Source organism: Bubalus bubalis, chromosome 18 (assembly GCF_019923935.1).
Source record: "Bubalus bubalis isolate 160015118507 breed Murrah chromosome 18, NDDB_SH_1, whole genome shotgun sequence".
NCBI lineage: Eukaryota > Metazoa > Chordata > Mammalia > Artiodactyla > Bovidae > Bubalus > Bubalus bubalis.
In genome coordinates, this window is record NC_059174.1 from 51,624,474 (window position 1) to 51,645,162 (window position 20,689).

A 20,689-nucleotide genomic window follows, 5' to 3' on the forward strand; every position below is an offset into this window, starting at 1 on the left:
CTAGTTTCCTTCTCTTATTTCAACAGTAACTCTGGGGTTTACCAGGAAGCCTCTATGGCTGGTAATGCATTTATGTCACTTAGGCCCTTGGACATGTCCAAAGTGCTTCTAAGCTTGTAACCCTGTTCTAAGGCTGACACGGTAGACTGGCAAGACATTTGCCTGAGACCTTAGGGGTTAAGGGAAGTGAAAACCAGGTGAACCGACCACTTCCTCATCAGGGGGCGAGGCTTTGACGGCTTTCCGCTCGGACCTTCGCTGAAGTGTAGTCCAAGAGGGCGGTAGTGTGGAGGGCCCACACGCACTCCCTTTGTATTCTGGGATGTGTAGTCCAAAGCTCCGTGTAGGCTCGCACACTGCAGCTATAGTAAGGCGGACTGCGAATGTCTCCTCACGGAATTCTGGGAAGTGTAGTCCAGGAGCTCCGGGTAGTCGCAGGCCCTTCGGCCCCAGGAAGACAACGTAGCAGCCATCTTTCGCTTGATGATGGTGTTTCAGGTCCGCTTTTCACGATCCATTCAAACTTCCCCGAAATGCGCTTGGGGCCAGCATCTCCTGACCTTTCATTTGGAGAGAAAGAGAAGCAGCGGCTAGAAGCAGAGGTTTGACGGCCAAGGGTGATGATGTTCGTGCCCCTGGGCGGAGCGTTTGGTAGCATCCCGGGATGGGGCGGGCTCAGGTCGTGCTTCTTGGGATTTGAGGGTCTCCCCGGCTTTCTGAACCCCTAACCTGACCTCCCACTTATGAAGCTAACACTTTGGCTTCATACTCTGTCACACTGGGTGAGTTGCTTAACCCTTTTGTGCCTCCGTTGCTGTTCTGTAAAAGAGAAATAAAAGCAATGCTTTCTTAATACAGTATTTGAAGAAAAAAGATAGCAAAAGGTCAACAAAAGCCTGACACATGATTGTTATTAATGCTTCTGTAATTCAGAAGCTCCTGGATTCTCACAGATTCTGAGAGCCCAGGAAACTGAATTGTCCTGGACTCCGGACTTGTTTAGAAAAGGGAGGGTTTCTTCTAGCTGGTACAAGAGGGTGTGAAATATAGGGGATGCAAACACAATCCTGGGATTTCACAACCTCCTTTCCTTCTCCAGCCCTGACTTCTCAGAAAGCACTACACGAAGGAAGAGGCAACAGAGACCCACGGGAGTAGAACTTGGCATTCTTCTATTTAAGATACATAAACTGTAGAACGTATGGGGCATGAGTAATGATTGTAACTATGCCTTGGTCACTTAAGTTACGTTCCAAAAGCTTTATACTGATGAACACCTTTCCATCACACTGGCTCTGTGCATCGGTACTGCTGTTTTCTCTGCTTTAGAGATAAGGAGATGGAGCCAGGGAACACAACCCTATTGGCCCATCCTCAGCTGAACAGTAAGAGGCAGAGCTGCGATTGTAACCCTGGGCAGGCTGAATCCAACACCTGAGTTTGCTAATCTCTTTGGTATATTCTTGTTGAGCATAGGGAACTGACTAGAATCTCTTCATGAAAGTAGGTTGGGACTTAAATGTGGGGACCTTGAGAGCAAAGTTGAGGTTATTCTATGAAGTTTTTTTGTTTGTTGTGTTTTGTGTGTGTGGTTTCTTTGGTCTCACCACACAGCTTGCTGGATCTTAGTTCCCTGACCAGGGATTGAGCCAGGGCCCATGGCAGTGAAAGTACCGAGTCCTAACCAGGGACCACCAGGGAATTGCCTAGTCTATCAATTTTAAGATAGTTTTCTCAACTGGGTCATTTATTTTATTTCAAATATTTATATTACAGAAGTAACAATCATTACGGTAAATGCAGATGTAAAGAAAAATTTTAATTACCTGTAAGTTTAGGATGTAAAGATAACAGTTGTTAATGTTTTCGTGCCTTTTTGTCTGGTTACTCTTTGTTTATGTGTGTGTTTAGTGGAGGCTGTTTTCTTTGGGACTGAGGTTACACTGCCTTGCTACTCAAATTGTGATCCACAGGCCAGCAGCATTGGCATCACTTGGGTAGGAAGGCCCAGCCTTGAGCCCCATTCAAGACCTTCTGATTTAGAATTTCTGCATAGGGGGCCCAGAAGTCTGCATTCCAACAAGATCCTGTAGTAACTCCCCTGCATGTGAAAATATGAGAAGCTCAGGAAAGGATCTTGTCTGGAAACTGAGGCCGAGGAAATTGCTGGATGTCGCAGATAAAGCTGAGCTGGATAAAGTGGAGCTTTACTTAGTTGGAGGATTTTATTACCCCACTAATGATTGTCACTTGTCAGGGATCCTTGCAAAAAATCCTGACTTGAGCAAAAGGTAGCTAGCAAGTGTAGAATCAAAATGAAAGGGTATTAGATGTGAAGATATATCCCTTCCAGGCTTTTGGGGGTGGATTCATTGCTATCTTTTAAACTAGAGTGCTGTTGCTGGTGTTTAGTTGCTAAATTGTGTCCGACTCTTTGGGACACCATGAACTGTAGCCCACCAGGCAGCTCTGTCCATGAGATTTTCCAGGCAGGAGTACTGGAGTGGGTTGCCTTTTCCTTCTCTAGGGGGTCTTTCTCACCCAGGGATCAAACCCGAGTTTCCTGCTTGGGAGGCGGATTCTTTACCACTGAGCCACCTGGAAAGCCTCGTAAACTTGTGCCTAAAGGGGGAAGATCAACTAATAGTTACTGTTAGTTAGTACTGGATATTTTTGCCATAGTCATCATCAGTGAATCACTACTATTATTACTATTGTTATTACTATGACTGTTTCTTAGCTTCTCTTTTTAAATTTTATTTCTTAAAATATTTATTGGAGTATAGCTGATATGCTGTGTTGTATGTTTTCTATACCTTTATTTTCATTAAAATAATAGGAAATAATATAAAAATAATTTCAAACAGAGAAAAGTTGCAAAAATAGTATAAGGAGTTCTCATATACTCTTTATGTGGAGTTATCAATTATTTCTGTTTTGCTCAGTTGCTCATTTGTGACCGCCAGGCAACAGCCACCAGGAACATACCTGTAATCAAAGAGCTCCGTTTGTTTGAGCTTACTGCAGCAAGGACACCTATGCCGCACTGGTGTCCTGGTATGGAAGCGGTGAGGTATGGCTGTTTCTACGGTTTCGGTTCGTGTTAACTGAGTTGGGGAGAGCTTTACGCAGTGAGAGTTTGTTCTGGATTGGATGGTGTCAAGAAGGAGATGCAATTTGACTACTGAATATCATAATGATTTGCATCTAGTGGATGAGAGAAACAAAATGGGACTGGAGTCATTATTAATGAAGTGGTCCATCACTTCATGTTTGCTGAGAGGACAGTTCTTTGTTTTTGTTTTTGTTTTTGTTTTAATATTATTTACTTGTGACTGCATCAGGTCTTAGTTTCGACAAATAGGCTTAGTGGCTCCACAGCATGTGGGATCTTAGTTCCCCGACCAGGGGTCCAACCTACATCCCCTAAATTGGAAGGTGGATTCTCAACCCCTGGACTACCAGGGAAGTCCCAGTTCTTTGGTTATTTTTGTCTGTGTTATGGAGTAACTTGTCTTTTTCTCATTTCAACACGATTCTTGTTGATCAGTTAAAAACACCAAGTTCGAGCCGTTTCTCTTGCTAGTTCTCATTGCAGTGTGGTTTTTCATGGCTTTATCATGCTTGTATATTTTTTCGTTTGCAGAGCCAGTTGATCAAAAGGAGGTTAATGACATTGATAACACACTACTATCTAATGCACAGCCCATATTTACATTTTTTATTAGCCTTTTCTTTAAGATCTTGTTTAAAATTGAAATCTAGTTGACTTATAATATCATGTTTATTTCACAGCACAGTGATTCATATTTTTCAGATTCTTTTCCCTTATAGGTTACTACAAAATATCGAGTGTAATTTCCCTGTGCTATACAGTAGGTCCTTGTTGGTTCTAATAAAGTCTTGGCGAGCCACTTTTCTTCTTCAAGGTGTAGTCCAGTTATATGCTTTGCACTTAATCTTTGTTTCATTAGTCTTCTTTAGCCCAGAATGATTTCTCAGACTTTTTGGCTTTTGATATTTTTGAAGAGTATTGATAAATTATGTTGTGGGAGGGCCCTCTTTTTTGGTTTCTCTGACCTTTGTTCATAATTAGGTTCAGGTTTTACATTATCATTTTTAAAATAATTTTATTTATTTATTTATTTTTGGCTGTGCTGGGTCTTGGTTGCTGCACAGGCTTTTCTCTAGTTATGGCGAGCAGGGGCTGCACTCTAGTTGCAGTGCACGGGCTTCTTATTGTGGTGCTTCTCTTGTTGTGGAGCACGGGTTCTACAGCTTGTGGGCTCAGTAGTTGTGAAACACAGGCTTAATTGCTCCACAGCATGTGGTATCTTCCCAGATCCGGGATAGAACCCATGTCTTCTGCATTGGTAGACAGATTCCTCACTACTGAGCCACCTAAGGAAGCTGTGGTTTATCTGATACTTGTTCATGATTAGATTCAGGTTATGCATTTAAAAAAATAATTTTATTCATTTGTGTTTGGCTGTGCTGGGTCTTCGTTGCTGCACGGGCTTTCCTCTAGTTGTGCACAGGCTTCTCCTTGCGGTGGCTTCTCTTGTTGTGGAGCACAGGCTCTAGGCCACGTGGGCTTCAGTAGTTGCAGCTTGAGGGCTCAGTAGTTGGGACACCTGGGTTTAATTGCTTCATAGCATGTGGGATCTTCCTGGACCAGGGATCAAACTCATCTCCTGCATTGGCAGGTGGATTCTTTACCACTGAGTCACCAGAGAAGCCCTGGTTTATCTGATATTTGTTCATAATTGGATTCAGGTTATCCATTATTAACAGTGATGCCCCAGAAGTGGTGAGGCAGCCCTCTAAGGCATCATACCAAGCAAATGTCAGTTTGTGGGTTTGTTCCAGCTGGTGATTTCAGCTTTGTGTGCTTGGTTAAGGTGTCTGCGAAGTAACTGTTGTCCCTTTTGCAATTAATATTTTGAAACAATGTGGCTATCTTACTCTGTACTAAACTTTTCCAAATTTTAGCACCCATTGATGATTTTCTGTTTTTCATTCTACAGTTATTAGTTTGTGTTCTACCATGGGGGGGAGCTCTCTCTTCTCATCCATTTATTTCTTAAACATTTCTTTATTTATAATCCAGATTCCTGTATGGAATTTTTCGGTATGGACTGTCAAGGTGTTTTTTTATTATTGTTGCAGAATCCAGGCTTTTATTAGTTCTCTTTACATCTGTGCATAATTGTCAAAAGGGTACTTCCTGGTTAAAAAGAAACAATGTATTTTTATATCTTTTATAAAAACTTGCCTATTTCAGTTTAAATATTAATGTTGTGGTAACAAAATTTTGAGGAATACAAGCAGAAATTTGCAGAACTCTAAAAGCTCCCATTTCGGGACAACAACCTGGGACCTGCCCATATTTGACAGTGTTCTGTCGTTAGAAATCACGTCTATAAGGATCATTTCAAATTGTACAATATCATCTGCTTTACCACAGTTGCTGAGAAATAAGAAATCCTGACGGGGTTCTCAGAGCTTTCTGCCTTACACCAGTCTCATGAGGTGGATACCCCTGTTCTCCCCTACTTGCTGATGACAGAATTGAGGCGGAGAGATGTTAATAATTTGCCAAAGATGACACTGCTAGTGAGTGGTGTAGCCCGGATTTCAGCCCATGCGTGTTGACTCCAAAGCCTGCTCTTACTCACACGGTCTCTTATTGCGCCTTGGAATAAGAATGACCACTGTGGAAGCCGCAGCACACTGATAGGGCCAGTGTGTGGGTGGGCATGTTGCTCCCTGAACAGCTAATGAGAGAGGTCTCAGAGGCATCTGGTATCAGTGCAGGATCCCTCTCAAGCCCACTCGGCTGCAGCCACTTGGACGACTGAGTGCCTTGCTGATTCACAGTGAGCCCCACCTGGGTTAGTCATGTTTTTGTAAACCAGTTTTCACTGACTTCTTTCTGCTTTCCCCCTCTGTCTTCCTAGGACTCTGCACTTCCCTGGAAGGAGAGAGAAGATGAACATGTTCATGGTGAGTAGAGCTTGTCTGTCTTGCTGTTAAAAAATACCATTTTTGTACTCAGAGATTTTACATGGATTTTTCTTTCTTTGTTTTTAATTGAAGTATAGCTTCCCTGATAGCTCAGTTGGTAAAGAATCCACCTGCAATGCAGGAGACCCCGGTTCAATTCCTGGGTCTGGAAGATCCGCTGGAGAAGGAATAGGCTACCCACTCCAGTGTTCTTGGGCTTCCCTTGTGGCTCAGCTGGTAAAGAATCCACCTGCAATGCGGGAAACCTGGGTTCAATCCCTGGGTTGGGAAGATCCCCTGGAGAAGGGAAAGGCTACCCACTCTACTATTCTGGTCTGGAGAAGTCCATGGACTGTATAGTCCATGGAGTCGCAAAGAGTCGGACGTGACTGAGTGACTTTCACTTTCACTTTTCACTTTCATAGTTGATTTACAATGTTGTGTTAGTTTCAGGTACAGCAAAATGATTCAATTATATATGTGTGTATGTATATATATATTCAGATTCTTTTCCCTTACAAGGAAATATTTTGTAATAGCAAAATACTGACTGTAGTTCCCTCTGGGTTTTTCTTTTTCAAGGAGAGTCTAAGCCTGTGAAGACCTTTGTGAGCCATGTGTGCTTTTTAAAAAATTCCTGTCTTATGTAATTAGTTTTGGTTTTAATTTTGGTTTTATTTCGTCACTTTTTATTTCACAAGTAAAAGAAAAATTAAGGGACATGAAGAACATCTTCCACTTTAATATTTCCCAGCTTACAAATTAGCTGCTTTTATATTTCTGTAATCTCTTCATCATATGTATTCATAGCTATGTATTTATATTTATAACATAGTAGTAGTTGTATTAGTCACTCAGTCATGTCTGATTCTTGGTGACCCCACTGACTGTAGCCTGCCAGGCCCCTCTGTCCGTGGATTCTCCGGGCAAGAATACTGGAGTGGGTAGCCTTTCCTTTTGCCAAAGGATCTTCCCAACCCAGGAATCGAACCTGGGTCTCTTGCATTGCAGGCAGATTGTTTACCATCTGAGCTACAGGGAAACTCATTTATAAAATAGATATAGTTTAAAAACTTTTCTCATTTAATACTACCTAACATTTGCTTTTAATTGCTTTATCATGTTCCCAAAAACTTCAGTCATGTCTGTCGTGTCTGACTCTTTGCGACCCCATGGACTAAAGGATGCCAGGCTTCCCTGTCCATCACCAACACCTGGAGCTTGCTCAGACTCATGTCCATCGAGTTGGTGATGCCATCAACCATCTCATCCTCTGTGGTCCCCTTCTCCTCCCGCCTTCAGTCTTTCCCAGCATCGGGGTCTTTCCCAGTGAATGAGTTCTTCACATCAGGTGGCCATAGTATTGGAGCTTCAGCTTCAGCATCAATTCTTCCAATGAATATTCAGGACTGATTTCCTTTAGGATTGACTGGTTGGATCTCCTTGCAGACCAAAGGACTCTCAAGAGCCTTCTCCAGCACCACAGTTCAAAAGCATCAAATCTTTGATGCTTAGCTTTCTTACATACTTAGTTTTAAACTATTTTTTATTCATAGACCTTTAGGACTTTTACGGTTAAATGCTACAGTGACAATGTTCCTGATCTAGCTTTTTTCTCAAAAAATGTATTCTGAAAAATATTGCCTCTTTTTGCCCTTGACATACTAGATATGCAAAATTGAAGTGGTATATTTTGTAAGTGGTACCTTGGATGTTTTTTGGTAAAATAGCCAAATATGGCACAGCAGGGTAAAACTGCCTCTTCACACAGAAAACATAACTATTGGTAGTTTTCTTATGACAAGAGTGAGATTCTGTCTTCCTGTGGTTGAATCAGACCCTGTGTGTATTTTATTTACTGGTTTGTTTGTTTTTCCATCTTGTACTGGGTTGGCCAAAAAGTTTGTTCAGATATTTCTGTATGGTGGTACGGAAAAGCTGGAATGAACCTTTTGGCTAACCCAGTATTTTTTTTTTCTTTTGATCAAAATAATCCATGACCTTAATTTTAAAAGTCAGGTGGTACTTCACTTGTCACTGCATTGACACCTGAGAACAATTGTCTAAAGAGGTATGTACTTGGTTTTATCTTTGTTTTAAGTAAAAGGGTTGTGAAAAATGAGGAACCAATTCAGATTTATCCAGAAAACCAAGATTCTGGAGTCAGAGTATACCATTAGATAAGAGAAAGACAAACAGGGAAAGAAAGAAGGGTTTCATCTGAGGCCTGGCATGGCCTTTTGGTTAATTCCCTCATATGACCCTCCTCCTCACCTGGTTCCTACTTCAGTGAGAGGCAGGTGCCATCATATACTGCCGGGCCTAAATTAGTAAATGTTTCTGGGACAATTGACGATTGTAACTAAAAAGTGAAATGTTTTGGGGAGTTCCTTTTATGGCTCAGCTGGTAAAGAATCCACCTGCAATGCAGAAGACCTGGGTTCAATCCCTGGGTTGTGAAGATCCCCTGAAGAAGGGAAAGGCTACCTACTCCAGTATTCTGGCCTAGAAAATTTCATGGACTGTATAGTCCATGGGGTCGCAAAGAGTCAGACACAACTTAGTGACTTTCACTTGGTGGCCAGTGGTTAAGACTCTGCACTTCCACTGCCAAGGCCCGGGTTCAATCCCTGGTCAGGAAACTTAAGATCCCACAAGCTGAAAGGCATGGCCAGAAATAAAAAGTGAAGGCTTTTTAGTTCAGGATGCAGCAGTTAGAATTCTAGGGAGTTGATGAGTTCACTGAGAACACCAGGTAAATACACAAACCTTCCTTCTTCATAGCTGCACTTGCAGTGAGGCTAAGGAAAGGCAGTGTGATGTTGGCAGGATGGAAGGAGCAGGGCTGGGAAGTCTACACATTGCACAGGAGCCAGAGCAACTTCTTATCATCTTCCTCTCCTTCCTGGTGCTGCCCCTCTTCCACTGGACACTGGCTATAAGATTGAGCTGGTATTGTTTGTTGTAGGAGGCAGTGACCTTCAAGGACGTGGCTGTGGCCTTCACAGAGGACGAGCTGGGGTTACTGGACTCAGCCCAGAGAAAGCTGTACCAGGATGTGATGGTGGAGAACTTCCGGAACCTGGTCTCAGTAGGTGAGGACAGCCTTTCTCTGCAAGTGTCTTGTGACCTTGGTGTTTCAAGGCTCTGGGGTTCTTGAAATGGTTCCCTGAGTTTGAAGACCAGACTTTTCCAATTCCAGTGGGATATGAGAGGCTATCTCTGGTCTTTCTAAACAGTATGTTTCAGGTCTTTTTCTTTTTTTGGTCAAAGAACAGTCAATGAACAGTATCCTGCTGTACTTTGTCTGTTCTTTTTCAGATTTCACTCATGTCCGATTAGTGGCAGTCCCATTAGTGGATTATAAAGCCAACTTATCAAGCCTAATATGCCGTTTTTAATGAAATCAAATATTAGAGAAAATATCAAGAGCTTCTTAGGAAGAATAGATCACGTTGCAGTGAAAACCCTGGTCGATGCATGAGTGGTGTGAGAGCCAGTGGGAACAGATTTTAGGAAAATAGACCAGTCAGAAATAGGTCATTCAGCCTTCATTTTAGTAATGCATATTCCTACATATGTGTCTGAGTCATGAAATAAATGCTACTTCTTCAGTGGGTCATGATACAAAGTTTGAAAAACAGGGCCTTCAGTATCTTTTTTTGAAACGTAAATTATTTATTATTGTTATAATCAAGGCAAAATCTCTTAAAACAATTAGCCTTGATAATGGAAATATAATCAGAACCATTTTGCAGTTGTTCTTCTCTGCTGTTCGTACTTCACTCTTCAGTATCTTAAATATGTAGTTGGAAACTCAAATTTCCAGTAAATTGTAGCTCTGACCTGTTCATTTTAACTTGCAACTCTGCATGTTCTCATTCTTCAAAAGAGATACAAAACATATAGAAAGAGAAGAGAGGCTTTGGATGATGAATTCAGCGACCCAGATAGAAATTTAGGTAAGCACCAAGCAGTTGTTCATTCTCGTGGTTAACTCTCCATATGTTGTGCTTCTCACCAGCCCCGTGCTGTCCATCACCTGGTCCCAATGGGACATCTGTTTCCCTGGTTATTGCACAGTCTATACTGATCACCTGCTCCCACCTTTCCCCTCCTACAGTTCGTTCTTGAAGTGGCGAAGGGATCCTTTGTAACTTTAAGTCAGATTATGTTAGTTGTCTGTTCAGAATAAAAACCACCTAAAGCAACTTCTGGGATCCTCTAATGGTCTGCTTTTCAACCCCACCACCTCCCTGAGTACATCTCCTCTCCTCCTTCTGACTCTGTCCTTTCCATCTCCATCATCCTCCCTACTGTCTCAGACCTGCAAAGGATGTGTCTCCTTGTCCTCTCTGCCTGGAATACTCTTTCACCGGTAATCCTTCAGGCCTGTGTACTTACCTTAGGTCACTCACCTTCAAGAGGAAGAGAGGGCTGTCCTTGTACCACCCTATAGAAAATCTAGTCCTCTCTTTCTTTCTCTGCCCTGTCTTGTTTGATCTCTGAGCACTGATCGTCACTCATGTACATACATTTTGGTTCACCTGTTTCTCACTTCTCTCTCTTCCCCTGGAGGGTATTCCAGGAATGGAGGAATTTGTCACTGTTGTTTTTTAATATTCATTTCTTTATTTGGCTGTGCCAGTCTTAGTTGAGGCATGCTGGATTTTCAATCTTCACTGCCTATGTGAGATCTAGTTCCCTGACTAGAGATCAAACCCAGGCCACCTGTATTGGGAGTGTGGAGTCTTAGCCACTGGACCACTAGGGAAGTCCCCAGAGTGGAGGAATTTGGTCTGTTCCATTTATTGCTTACAAGCCTAAGTGCTTAGAATAGCCTTGGTACATGACAAGGACTCTAAATGTTTGTTGAATAAGTGGATGAGTCGATGGACAGAGAAATTTGCCTACCACTTAAATAGCCAGTGGCTGGTGAACAAATCCGAGTGAACAGGGATATTGCAAAATGTTTTTGTGTCTTCAAATGAATTCCTAGCCTAATTCTCAGAGAAAGAAATGGCAACCCACTCCAGTACTCTTGCCTAGAAACTCCCATGGACAGAGGAGCCTGGTAGGCTGCAGTCTCTGGGGTCGCTAAGGGTCGGACATGACTGAAGCGACTTAGCAGCAGCAGCAGCAGCCTAATTCTAACTTCTCAGGTCCCATGGTGTATATGTGGGTGTTTGCCTTTCCGTACAAGTTGACCCTCATCAACTTGAGCAGACACATGCATAGAACCTGTAATTATAACCAAACTGAGTGAAATGCTTTCCCTGTGACTTTCTTTTAGCCGTTACTAGCAAGCATATTCATTTGGGGAGAAAAATTTTTTTTGAATGAAGAATTCTTATGTCTACTTCTTAGGTAGCTTTTCATAGAAGGAAAAAAAATTCTATTTCCTTATCCATCATATCCGGGGAGAAAAGGTCTCAGAAAATAGCTAACTGGTGAGTTAGTCTTGCCCTGAAAAGATTTTCCCAGCTCTGTCCCATCTCCTTCCTTCCAAGCCCACCTCAGTAACAAGAAATGGATCTTAGGTTGTTACCTCTACAGACATTTTGTTTGTGTGGCGATTTGTACATATGCTTTAGAAGGGACTTCAGATCATGTTTGCCTTGACTGCTTTGATGATTCTTTGACAGTGTCTAGTCTTTCTAAATACTTATCATAAGCTATGGAATTGATTCCCACCTCATTCATGAACTGCCTTCTTCACTTTGGAAATCATTCTTGTTAAAGGCCAATGTATTTATGTCCAAAATTTTTCCATGCTGTGGTTATTTTTTTTAAAAAAAGCAGCCAGTTTGTTTTCTTAATATTTATTTATGTATTTGGCTGTGCCAGGTCTTGGTTGTGGCATGTGGCATCTCTAAGTTGCAACAGGTAAACTCTTCGTTACAGCATGTGAGATCTAGTTCCCAAACAGGGATCAAACCTGAAACCCTTGCATTGGGAACTGGACCACCGGTTTTAGTGACTGGACCACCAGGGAAGTCCTTTCCATGCTGAGACATCATTCTTCCCTAGCCTGTAAATGTTGATTCCTACTTTATGGGGATGTGGAGCCATATTAGGCTATACAGCTACCTCAGAAGGATCCAGTGTATAGGTTTCAGATTATGATCTGACGTGCTGCCTACTGCACTAAGAAACCAGGGTATTGTATAGGTTTGTGCTTTTTATCACGCCCACTGATTCTTAGCACCTTGAATCTTCTCAGCACTCCCTCCTTGGTGTACTGCTGCCTCTGGTGCGGCGTTTCAGCTTTTCAGCACGCTGTACTTTCCAGTGCTTTTCCTCTTTCAGACGCCTGCCTTCTGAAAGCTCTTTTGCTTCTCTGACTTGATTCAGAGATAATCTGGAATTCAAAATTGTTGAGCATCCTGGAAATCAAACTGGGGTTCACCTGTACATGCCTTTCTTGAGCCCTGACTAACTTAACTGCCAAACATTGTGAAACCTGTGAGCACAGCAAAATGCTTGTCTGTCTTGATACTGTACTGTGATAGGAGCGATATGTAATTTTTGAAAGATGCTGTAAATAGTATGTCAGATAGCATTTTGTTTTACATGGTTTTCATTACTGCTAAGTATTTGGGAGTTTAATGGGCCGTCTCTTGATTGCTGTCAGTATATAAACCTGAGAACTTTATTTGTGGGGAAAAAGATAAGTCAAACCATGCTGGGGTTCATTAAAGTCTCATACTGTGTCTTAAGTGTGAACTCTTGACTCTTTGAACAAAGCTTTCACCTGTCCACATCTCTTAATTCTCTGTCATTATAGAAGAAAACAATCAAAGTGAGTTGAGTGCCATTCAAGAGAGAGGATTACACGAAGAGCTTTCCTGCTGGCAAATCTGGCAACAAATTGCTAACGACTTAACCAGATGTCAAGACTCCATGATAAATAATTGTCAGCTCCACAAACAAGGTTATTCCCCACACCAGGTTGGGTCAGAACTATCTATTCAAATTTCTGAAGATGAGAACTATATATTAAATGAGAAAGCAGGTGGTTCTGGTGATACTGGAAATCCAAGGTTTGCATCTTTGAGAGCCCGAGATTCTTGGAGAAAAAGTTCCTTGACTGAGTCACAGAATTGTCAGAATAGATACCAGGAAATTTCCACACAAAGTAAACTATGTCGGTGTAAAGCGGATGTTGACAGCATTGGTCGGATCTCATACCACCTTGATGATCGAGGAGTACACAAGAATGAAAAGTCTTATTGCCACAATGATTATAGAAAAGACAGCACGGTTTCCACATTGGATCAGAATAGTATGATTCACACAGGACAAAAACCTTACCAGTGTAATGAATGTAAAAGAACCTTTACCAGCCTTTCTACCTTTGATCTTCACCAGCAGTTACACTCAAAAGAGACATCTCACGTGTGCAATGAGTGTGGAAAAGGCTTCCGTTGTAGCTCAGTTCTTCATATTCATCAGAGAGTTCACATAGGAGAAAAATGCAGTGTGTGTGATGAGTGTGGAAAGGAATTCCATCAGAGCTCACAACTGCAAACTCATCAGAAAGTCCACAGCATAAAGAAACCATTCACATGTGAGGAATGTGGGAAAGGCTTCAGTCGTCGATCAGCACTTACCATTCATTGTAAAGTCCACACGGGAGAGAAACCTTACACTTGTGAGGAGTGTGGCAGGGCCTTCAGTCAGGCCTCCCACCTTCAAGACCATCAGAGAGTCCACACTGGGGAGAAACCATTCATATGTGATGCATGTGGTAAGAGCTTCAGTCGGAATTCACACCTTCAGTCCCACCAGAGAGTCCATACAGGAGAGAAACCGTACAAATGTGAGGAGTGTGGGAAGGGCTTCATTTGTAGCTCAAATCTATACATTCACCAGAGAGTCCACACAGGAGAAAAACCCTACAAATGTGAGGAATGTGGGAAAGGCTTTAGTCGGCCTTCAAGTCTTCAGGCCCATCAGGGAATCCACACTGGAGAGAAGTCATATGTATGTAATGTGTGTGGTAAAGGCTTTACTCTGAGTTCAAACCTTCAGGCACATCAGAGAGTCCACACAGGGGAGAAACCATACAAATGTGAGGAGTGCGGGAAGAACTTCAGGAGGAACTCCCATTATCAAGTTCATCTGGTCGTCCACACAGGAGAAAAACCCTATAAATGTGAAGTGTGTGGGAAGGGCTTCAGTCAGAGTTCGTATCTTCAAATCCATCAGAAGGCCCACAGCGTAGAGAAACCCTACAAATGCGAGGATTGTGGGCAGGGCTTCAATCAGAGTTCACGACTTCAGATCCACCAGCTGATCCATACTGGTGAGAAACCATACAAATGCGAAGAGTGTGGGAAGGGATTCAGTCGTAGAGCAGATCTTAAAATTCACTGCAGAATCCACACCGGAGAGAAACCATACAATTGTGAGGAGTGTGGAAAAGTCTTCAGGCAGGCCTCAAATCTCCTGGCCCATCAGAGAGTCCACAGTGGGGAAAAGCCATTCAAATGTGAGGAATGTGGCAAGAGCTTTGGTCGGAGTTCACACCTTCAAGCCCACCAAAAAGTCCACACTGGAGAAAAGCCATACAAATGTGAGGAGTGTGGGAAGGGCTTTAAGTGGAGCCTGAACCTCGACATGCATCAGAGGGTCCACACAGGAGAGAAACCATATAAGTGTGGGGAGTGTGGGAAGCACTTCAGTCAGGCCTCAAGTCTTCAGCTTCATCAGAGTGTCCACACTGGAGAGAAGCCCTACAGATGTGATGTGTGTGGTAAAGTCTTCAGTCGGTCTTCACAACTGCAGTCTCATCAGAGAGTCCACACAGGGGAGAAACCTTACAAGTGTGAGATGTGTGGTAAGAGCTTCAGTTGGCGCTCCAATCTAACAATTCATCAAAGAATCCATGCTGGTGATAAATCCTATAAAAGTCATAGGGGTGGTAAGACCATCAGAGATTCAACTTAGGAGAAAAGTTCTATAAAATGATTTTTTAAAAACTCAAGTGTCATGTGAATTCTTCCAGTTGTCAAGTTCAAAAGAAAAAAAAATCATTTGTTTCATTAAAAAGTCAGCATTTAACCATAGCTCACCATGTCCCAGTAGTCAGAAGGCCACGTAACAGAGATCCCTTATAAGGGGTATAGTAAGGGTTTCAGTTCAACTTTGACCTTATTATTAAATACTACTCAGAGGAGAAGACTTAGTATGATTTTATCAGGCCTTGTACAAAAGTATGATGGATGGGTCAAAACTAATGCCCATTAGAACTCTTGATGCCCAATAGTCTCTCCAGAATGCAGAGACTTTGTTCTGAATTTGCCTAGTCTGACCATGGCCAAGTAATACTTCATGTGAAAGTTGCTCAGTCATGTCTGACTCTTTGCAACCCCATGGACTATACAGTCCATGGAATTCTCCAGGCCAGAGTACTGGAGTGGGTAGCCTTTCCCTTCTCCAAGATATTTCCCCAACCCAGAAATCGAGCCCAGGCCTCCTGCATTGCAGGTGGATTCTTTACCAGCTGAGCCCCAAGGGAAACCCATAATACTTACATAGGTGCTCAATATTTGTTAAATTAGTAAATGAAAAATGTTTTATAAATTATATTGCAATCATGCTCAAAATTTCATAAAAAGTTTTATTCAGAACACGTAATTAAATGTGGCCTTAAAAGTAGTTCAGAGAGACAAAGAGTTAAAAGTATAAGTAAACCACTCAGTACTGCAGTCTGCAGTATTAATTTGACATTGTCCCATTTTGATTAGCTCCTCTTGTCCACCTAGCCTTGCTTCCAGTTGGATCTTACCATCTTGGAGTTTGTCTAGTATTCTGTCAGATTTATACAGTACAAATTAAGTTACTTTTTGTGACAGTATGAAGTGAAGTGAAAGTTGCTCAGTCATGTCCAACTCGGCAATTCTCTAGGCCAGAATACTGTGGGTAGCCTTTCCCTTCTCCAGGAGATCCTCCCAACCCAGGGATTGAATCCACGTCTCCTACATTGCAGGAGGATTCTGTACCAGCTGAGCCACAAGGGAAGCCCTTGTGACAGTATACTTACTGAAAAATGGATGGTTAATCTTGCAGTGCAGAAAACATACTATTGATTCTTTTTTCAAGTCAGAGTTATTAATGACAGTGACAAAGGACAAACAATTCCTAGTAAATGAATCGATTGTTGGTTTTTTATTCTTCACATTGCCATCTAGGCTTTGATGTGATAGTCTTCCAAAGGTCTTAGTGTTAACTTTCATCAAGACTTCCAAAGTAAAGAAGAGACGCTATTTATAAAGTAGATTACTTTCATCAAGTTCTCTACCCCATTCCTACTCCTTCCTGGCCTGAAATAAAAGGAAAAAAATTATTTGTTGGAAGTTGGTCATTTCATCAAATACATTGATTCAGTGACTGACTTGCACACTTTTCCTAGCGATGGATTGAAAAATTGCTTTTGAAGAGAAGTTGGCAAGTATATATCAAAGTACAGGATGTGACTTCTATGACACAGAACTCATAGAAGTGGAACTTACAATTAAGAGAGTCAAGTAGAAAAGGTGAGTAGCACATCAAGGATGCTGCTAAATTTTATAAAAGTGAAATAAATATTCAGTAGGAGTTTATTTAAATATATTTTGGTATATGAAACCAGGTCTAGAGAAATGATGTCCAAGACTCATGACCAAAGCATGTAACAGGCTGATGTAGTTTAGGGACATCACACAGTTTAAACGTGTTTTTTTTTTCATGCATCCTGTCATCTGTAAATGGAGAAGGCAATGGCAACCCACTCCAGTACTCTTGCCTGGAAAATCCCATGGACGGAGGAGCCTGGTATATTCACCCTCATGTAAACAGTGACAGGATTTTCAGGGAGTTTCCACGTTTTAGATTCCATATTTTAAAAATTTTATTAAGCATCAATTTTACAATAAAATACTGTGATATTTATAGTACTGTAGGTAGTAAAACTATGTAAAACATAGAAAATTACTAAACATAGTAATCCCTCACAGTAAGAAAATGTATATATAGCCCAAGTTAAGGAATAGAACTCTCGGAATCAATTATAAAAGGAAATTTATATGGTTGTTCAAAGATACAGAATATCAGCTAGTATAACATATGTATTTTTGTAACTAATGAAGTTTAGGCATAAATCCATACAGCCCAGAAGATTATTTTAATTCCAATAGTAGAAATGTATACATCTTAGTTCTGTTCCTTACTGGGCTGATGCATGTATAATCCGGAGTACTGGCTTATCCTTTCAAGTGCTTGGTCTGATTAGGAAAATAACTGGTTCATTCCAGGTACTGTATCCCAAAGAACCTTGAGCTATGGGGGGAACGGAATTTAGAAAATGAGTGTTTTGTTTACCAAGGTAACACTGATTGGGCAAACCTGAAGATAAAGAGTCAATATATGTAAGTCTTGGAGGTAAAATTTATCAAAGATTCCCTAAGGAAAAGATGTGCTTAGGGAAAGAACATAGCATGATGGGAACAACCTGTTGAGATTTGAATACTAGTTCTTAGTTCATTTTTCACTGATGTTTAACACTTGTTTGGTTAAAGAACTTTACTCAGCGAAAATGAGTATGTTAATAACGTGAGAGGCAGGTTTTTCAGATTCATTTCCTAGACCATATCTTCATATGAGTATGAAAGTCCATGCTACCTCAAATTGCATTAGATGTTATATTTTGTTTTGAGTAGATATCAAAATAGCCCACCAACTCTCAAGGTAATTTGTATAGTTTAGTGAGTTAAGTCAAGGACTGGAAAACTGTCTTTTAAGGTTTTGTTTTTTTTTTTTTTTTGCCACAACTCTCTGCATATGGGATCTTCGTTCCCCATCCAGGGAAGTCCTTGTTTGTTTTCTATTTCATAGATCTCTTCATTCACATCCATCTACTTACTGTATTTTTTGTTATTTTTTAAATTACCAAGGGGTGATTTTTTCATTTTAATAATTAACTTATGTATTAGTATATGCTTTCAAAATCCCATATATCTTCCTAATTATGTTATTAAAAATTCCCATTCTGATAGTGAATTTTCCTTCTTGTGGTTCTGTCAGTTTTGCTTTTCCAAGTTTGCTTTATATTGTATGTGAACCCATTCTTGGTTGTCTGAAATTTATAAACTTTGTATATTTTATAATGCTTTTTTCTTCAAGGACTACTTTGCCCTATATTAATAATTTTTAAATTATAGGAATAATTTGAAACCTTGGATAATGCTACCTTCCCTAGAAAGAATTGTCATTTGTTCCCTTTAAGTGCTTGAGTGTCAGTAGCTCAGTCGTGTCCAACTCTTTGCGACGCCATGGACTGACTGTAGCCTGCCAGGCTCCTCTGTCTATGGAATTTTCTAGGCAAGAGTACTGGAGTTGGTTGCCATTTCTTTCTGCAGGGGATCTTCCCAATCCAGGGGTCGAACCTGGGTCCCGGGCATTGCGGGCAGATTTTTTACCATCTGAGCCACCAGGGAAGCCGGGACTTAAGTGCTTGAAGATAACAGAAAAGATTCACGCTAATCCGATTTCAAGTAATTGAGGTGATTTAGAGTTTGGTTTTAGTCTCCACCAAAGGTGATCCATCTCTGGACAAGGCAATGGCACCCCACTCCAGTACTCTTGCCTGGAAAATCCCATGGACAGAGGAACCTGGTAGGCTGCAGTACATGGGGTCACTAAGAGTCGGACGCAACTGAACGACTTCACTTTTACTTTTCACGTTCATGTATTGGAAAAGGAAATGGCAACCCACTCCAGTGTTCTTGCTTGGAGAATCCCAAAGATGGGGGAGCCTGGTGGGCTGCCGTCTATGGGGTCGTACCGAGTCGGACACGACTGAAGCGACTTAGCAGTAGCAAAGGTGATCCATTACCCTATGTCAGTTCAGTTCAGTTTCATTCTTGTGAATGCTTTGCTATTCAAGGGTTTCTGTATTTCTATACAAATTGTGAAATTATTTGCCCTAGTTTTGTGAAAAAAATATCATTGGTAGCTTGATAGGGATTGCATTGAATCTATAGATTCAGTTCAGTTCAGTCGCTCAGTCATGTCCGACTCCGCGACCCCATGAATCACAGCACGCCAGGCCTCCCTGTCCATCACCAACTCCCGGAGTTCACCCAGACTAACGTCCATCGAGTCAGTGATGCCATCCAGCCATCTCATCCTCTGTCGTCCCCTTCTCCTCCTGCCCCCAGTGCCTCCCAGCATCAGACTCTTCCAATGAGTCAACTCTTCACATGAGGTGGCCAAAGTACTGGAGTTTCAGCTTTAGCATTCCTTCCAAAGAAATCCCAGGGCTGATCTCCTTTAGAAGTACATTACCCTATGTACTTATTCCTATAGGACAGTTCTTTGAGGTTTTACTACCGACTTCTCTTCCCTACCCCGACCTCCTCTCAAGCCCCTTGAACGTGGCTAAAGTGATGCTCAGCTTTCAATACTAGAATGATTGGGATTCTCAAGAAAGACAGTAGCAGCTCCAAACGGAACAGCTTCGCCAAACGCCGCACTGGCCTTCTAGAATTCAGTATTTAGAGGGTCAGGGTATTCGGAAGTACTTCCATTTCAGGGGGCGGGGCCGTGGCCGTCTTTTCTCTAGGGCATTCTGGGGCGTGTAGTCTGAGGTCCGTGTAGCACAGAGCACTTCCGTTATGGACGGCTGGAGCATTCTGGGAAGTGGTCCACGGGCTGTCTCTGGAAGATAGGTGGTGCTTTCGCTGTAGGAGGGACTGGCTACCTCCCACTTTCCCTTCGGGTAAAAGTGTCTTCAATTTCTGGGGCCCGGCTTATCTTGGTGGTGGAGCCAGCGAGTCTCTGACCCTCGTCCTCAGAGAAAGTAAGAGAAACCGCGGCCGGCTGCAGAGTTTGTGTTCCCCTCCGCTGAGCCTCCAGTTCAGAGACGTTCCTGTGGCCCCAACTTGGGGACTGCCCAGTTGCTGGTCGTCAGATTTGAAGGTCTCCCGGCACCTCAACTGGCCTCCCTCAACTACAGTCAGTTCTGCCACTTCCTAGGGTATAATTTTGTGGTAGTTACTTACTCTGTCCTGGCCTCATTATCCGCATTATTAAAGTAGTGTCATTCAGTTCAGTCGCTCAGTCGTTGTCCAGCTCTTTGCGACCCCGTGGACCGCAGCATGCCGGGCTTCCGTGTCCATCACCAACTCCCAGAGCCTGCTCAAGCTCATGTGCTTTATCCAGCCTGGCATTTTGTATGATGTGCTCTGCATATAAGTTAAATAATCAGGGTGACAGTATATACAGCCTTGACTACTCCTTTCCCAATTTTGAGCCAGTCCGTTGTTCCATGTCAGTTCTAACTGTTGCTTCTTAACCTGCATACAGGTTTCTCAGGAGGCAGGTAAAGTGGTCTGGTATTCCATCTCTTTAAGAAATTTACAGTTTATTGTGATCTACAGAGCTTAGTGTCTTAGAAAATTTTCATGCATATCAGAAGGTTAGTGAAAGGATCCAAAAGCACTGGGTTTTTTTGTGAAATTGCTATAAGAAAAAGGACAGGAAAAGTTCAAATTCAGTAACTTTCTGATTACAATGGCCCTGATTGCATCGAAAAATTGATCACACAGTCTACGAAATTTGTCTTTCCACTCCATGTCTAGTTGTCCTTTGGACAAGGAAAAGTCTTCTTTCAGGTTTTTAAATTTTTACTTTTAGTGAG

The 20,689-nt window shown here is 42.0% G+C and overlaps 2 protein-coding genes across 2 annotated transcripts in view; both read left to right on the forward strand.

Annotated features, from left to right (window-relative positions):
• Window positions 1–14,990, forward strand: part of LOC123330146 (zinc finger protein 226-like) — a 29,397-nt gene extending 14,407 nt beyond the window's left edge. The window contains 1 exon segment of the mRNA XM_045163504.1: window positions 13,562–14,990. Within this exon segment, the coding sequence (XP_045019439.1) occupies window positions 13,562–14,958 (1,397 nt within the window). The 3' untranslated portion in view covers window positions 14,959–14,990.
• On the forward strand, window positions 1,510–9,968 carry LOC102392841 (putative zinc finger protein 487). The gene is made up of 4 exons (XM_045163503.1): window positions 1,510–2,291; window positions 5,961–6,006; window positions 8,975–9,101; window positions 9,899–9,968. Exons 1-4 carry the CDS (start codon window positions 2,116–2,118, stop codon window positions 9,913–9,915), a joined length of 366 nt encoding a protein of 121 aa, XP_045019438.1. The 5' UTR covers window positions 1,510–2,115; the 3' UTR covers window positions 9,916–9,968.
• Window positions 14,991–20,689: the final 5,699 nt, after the last annotated feature.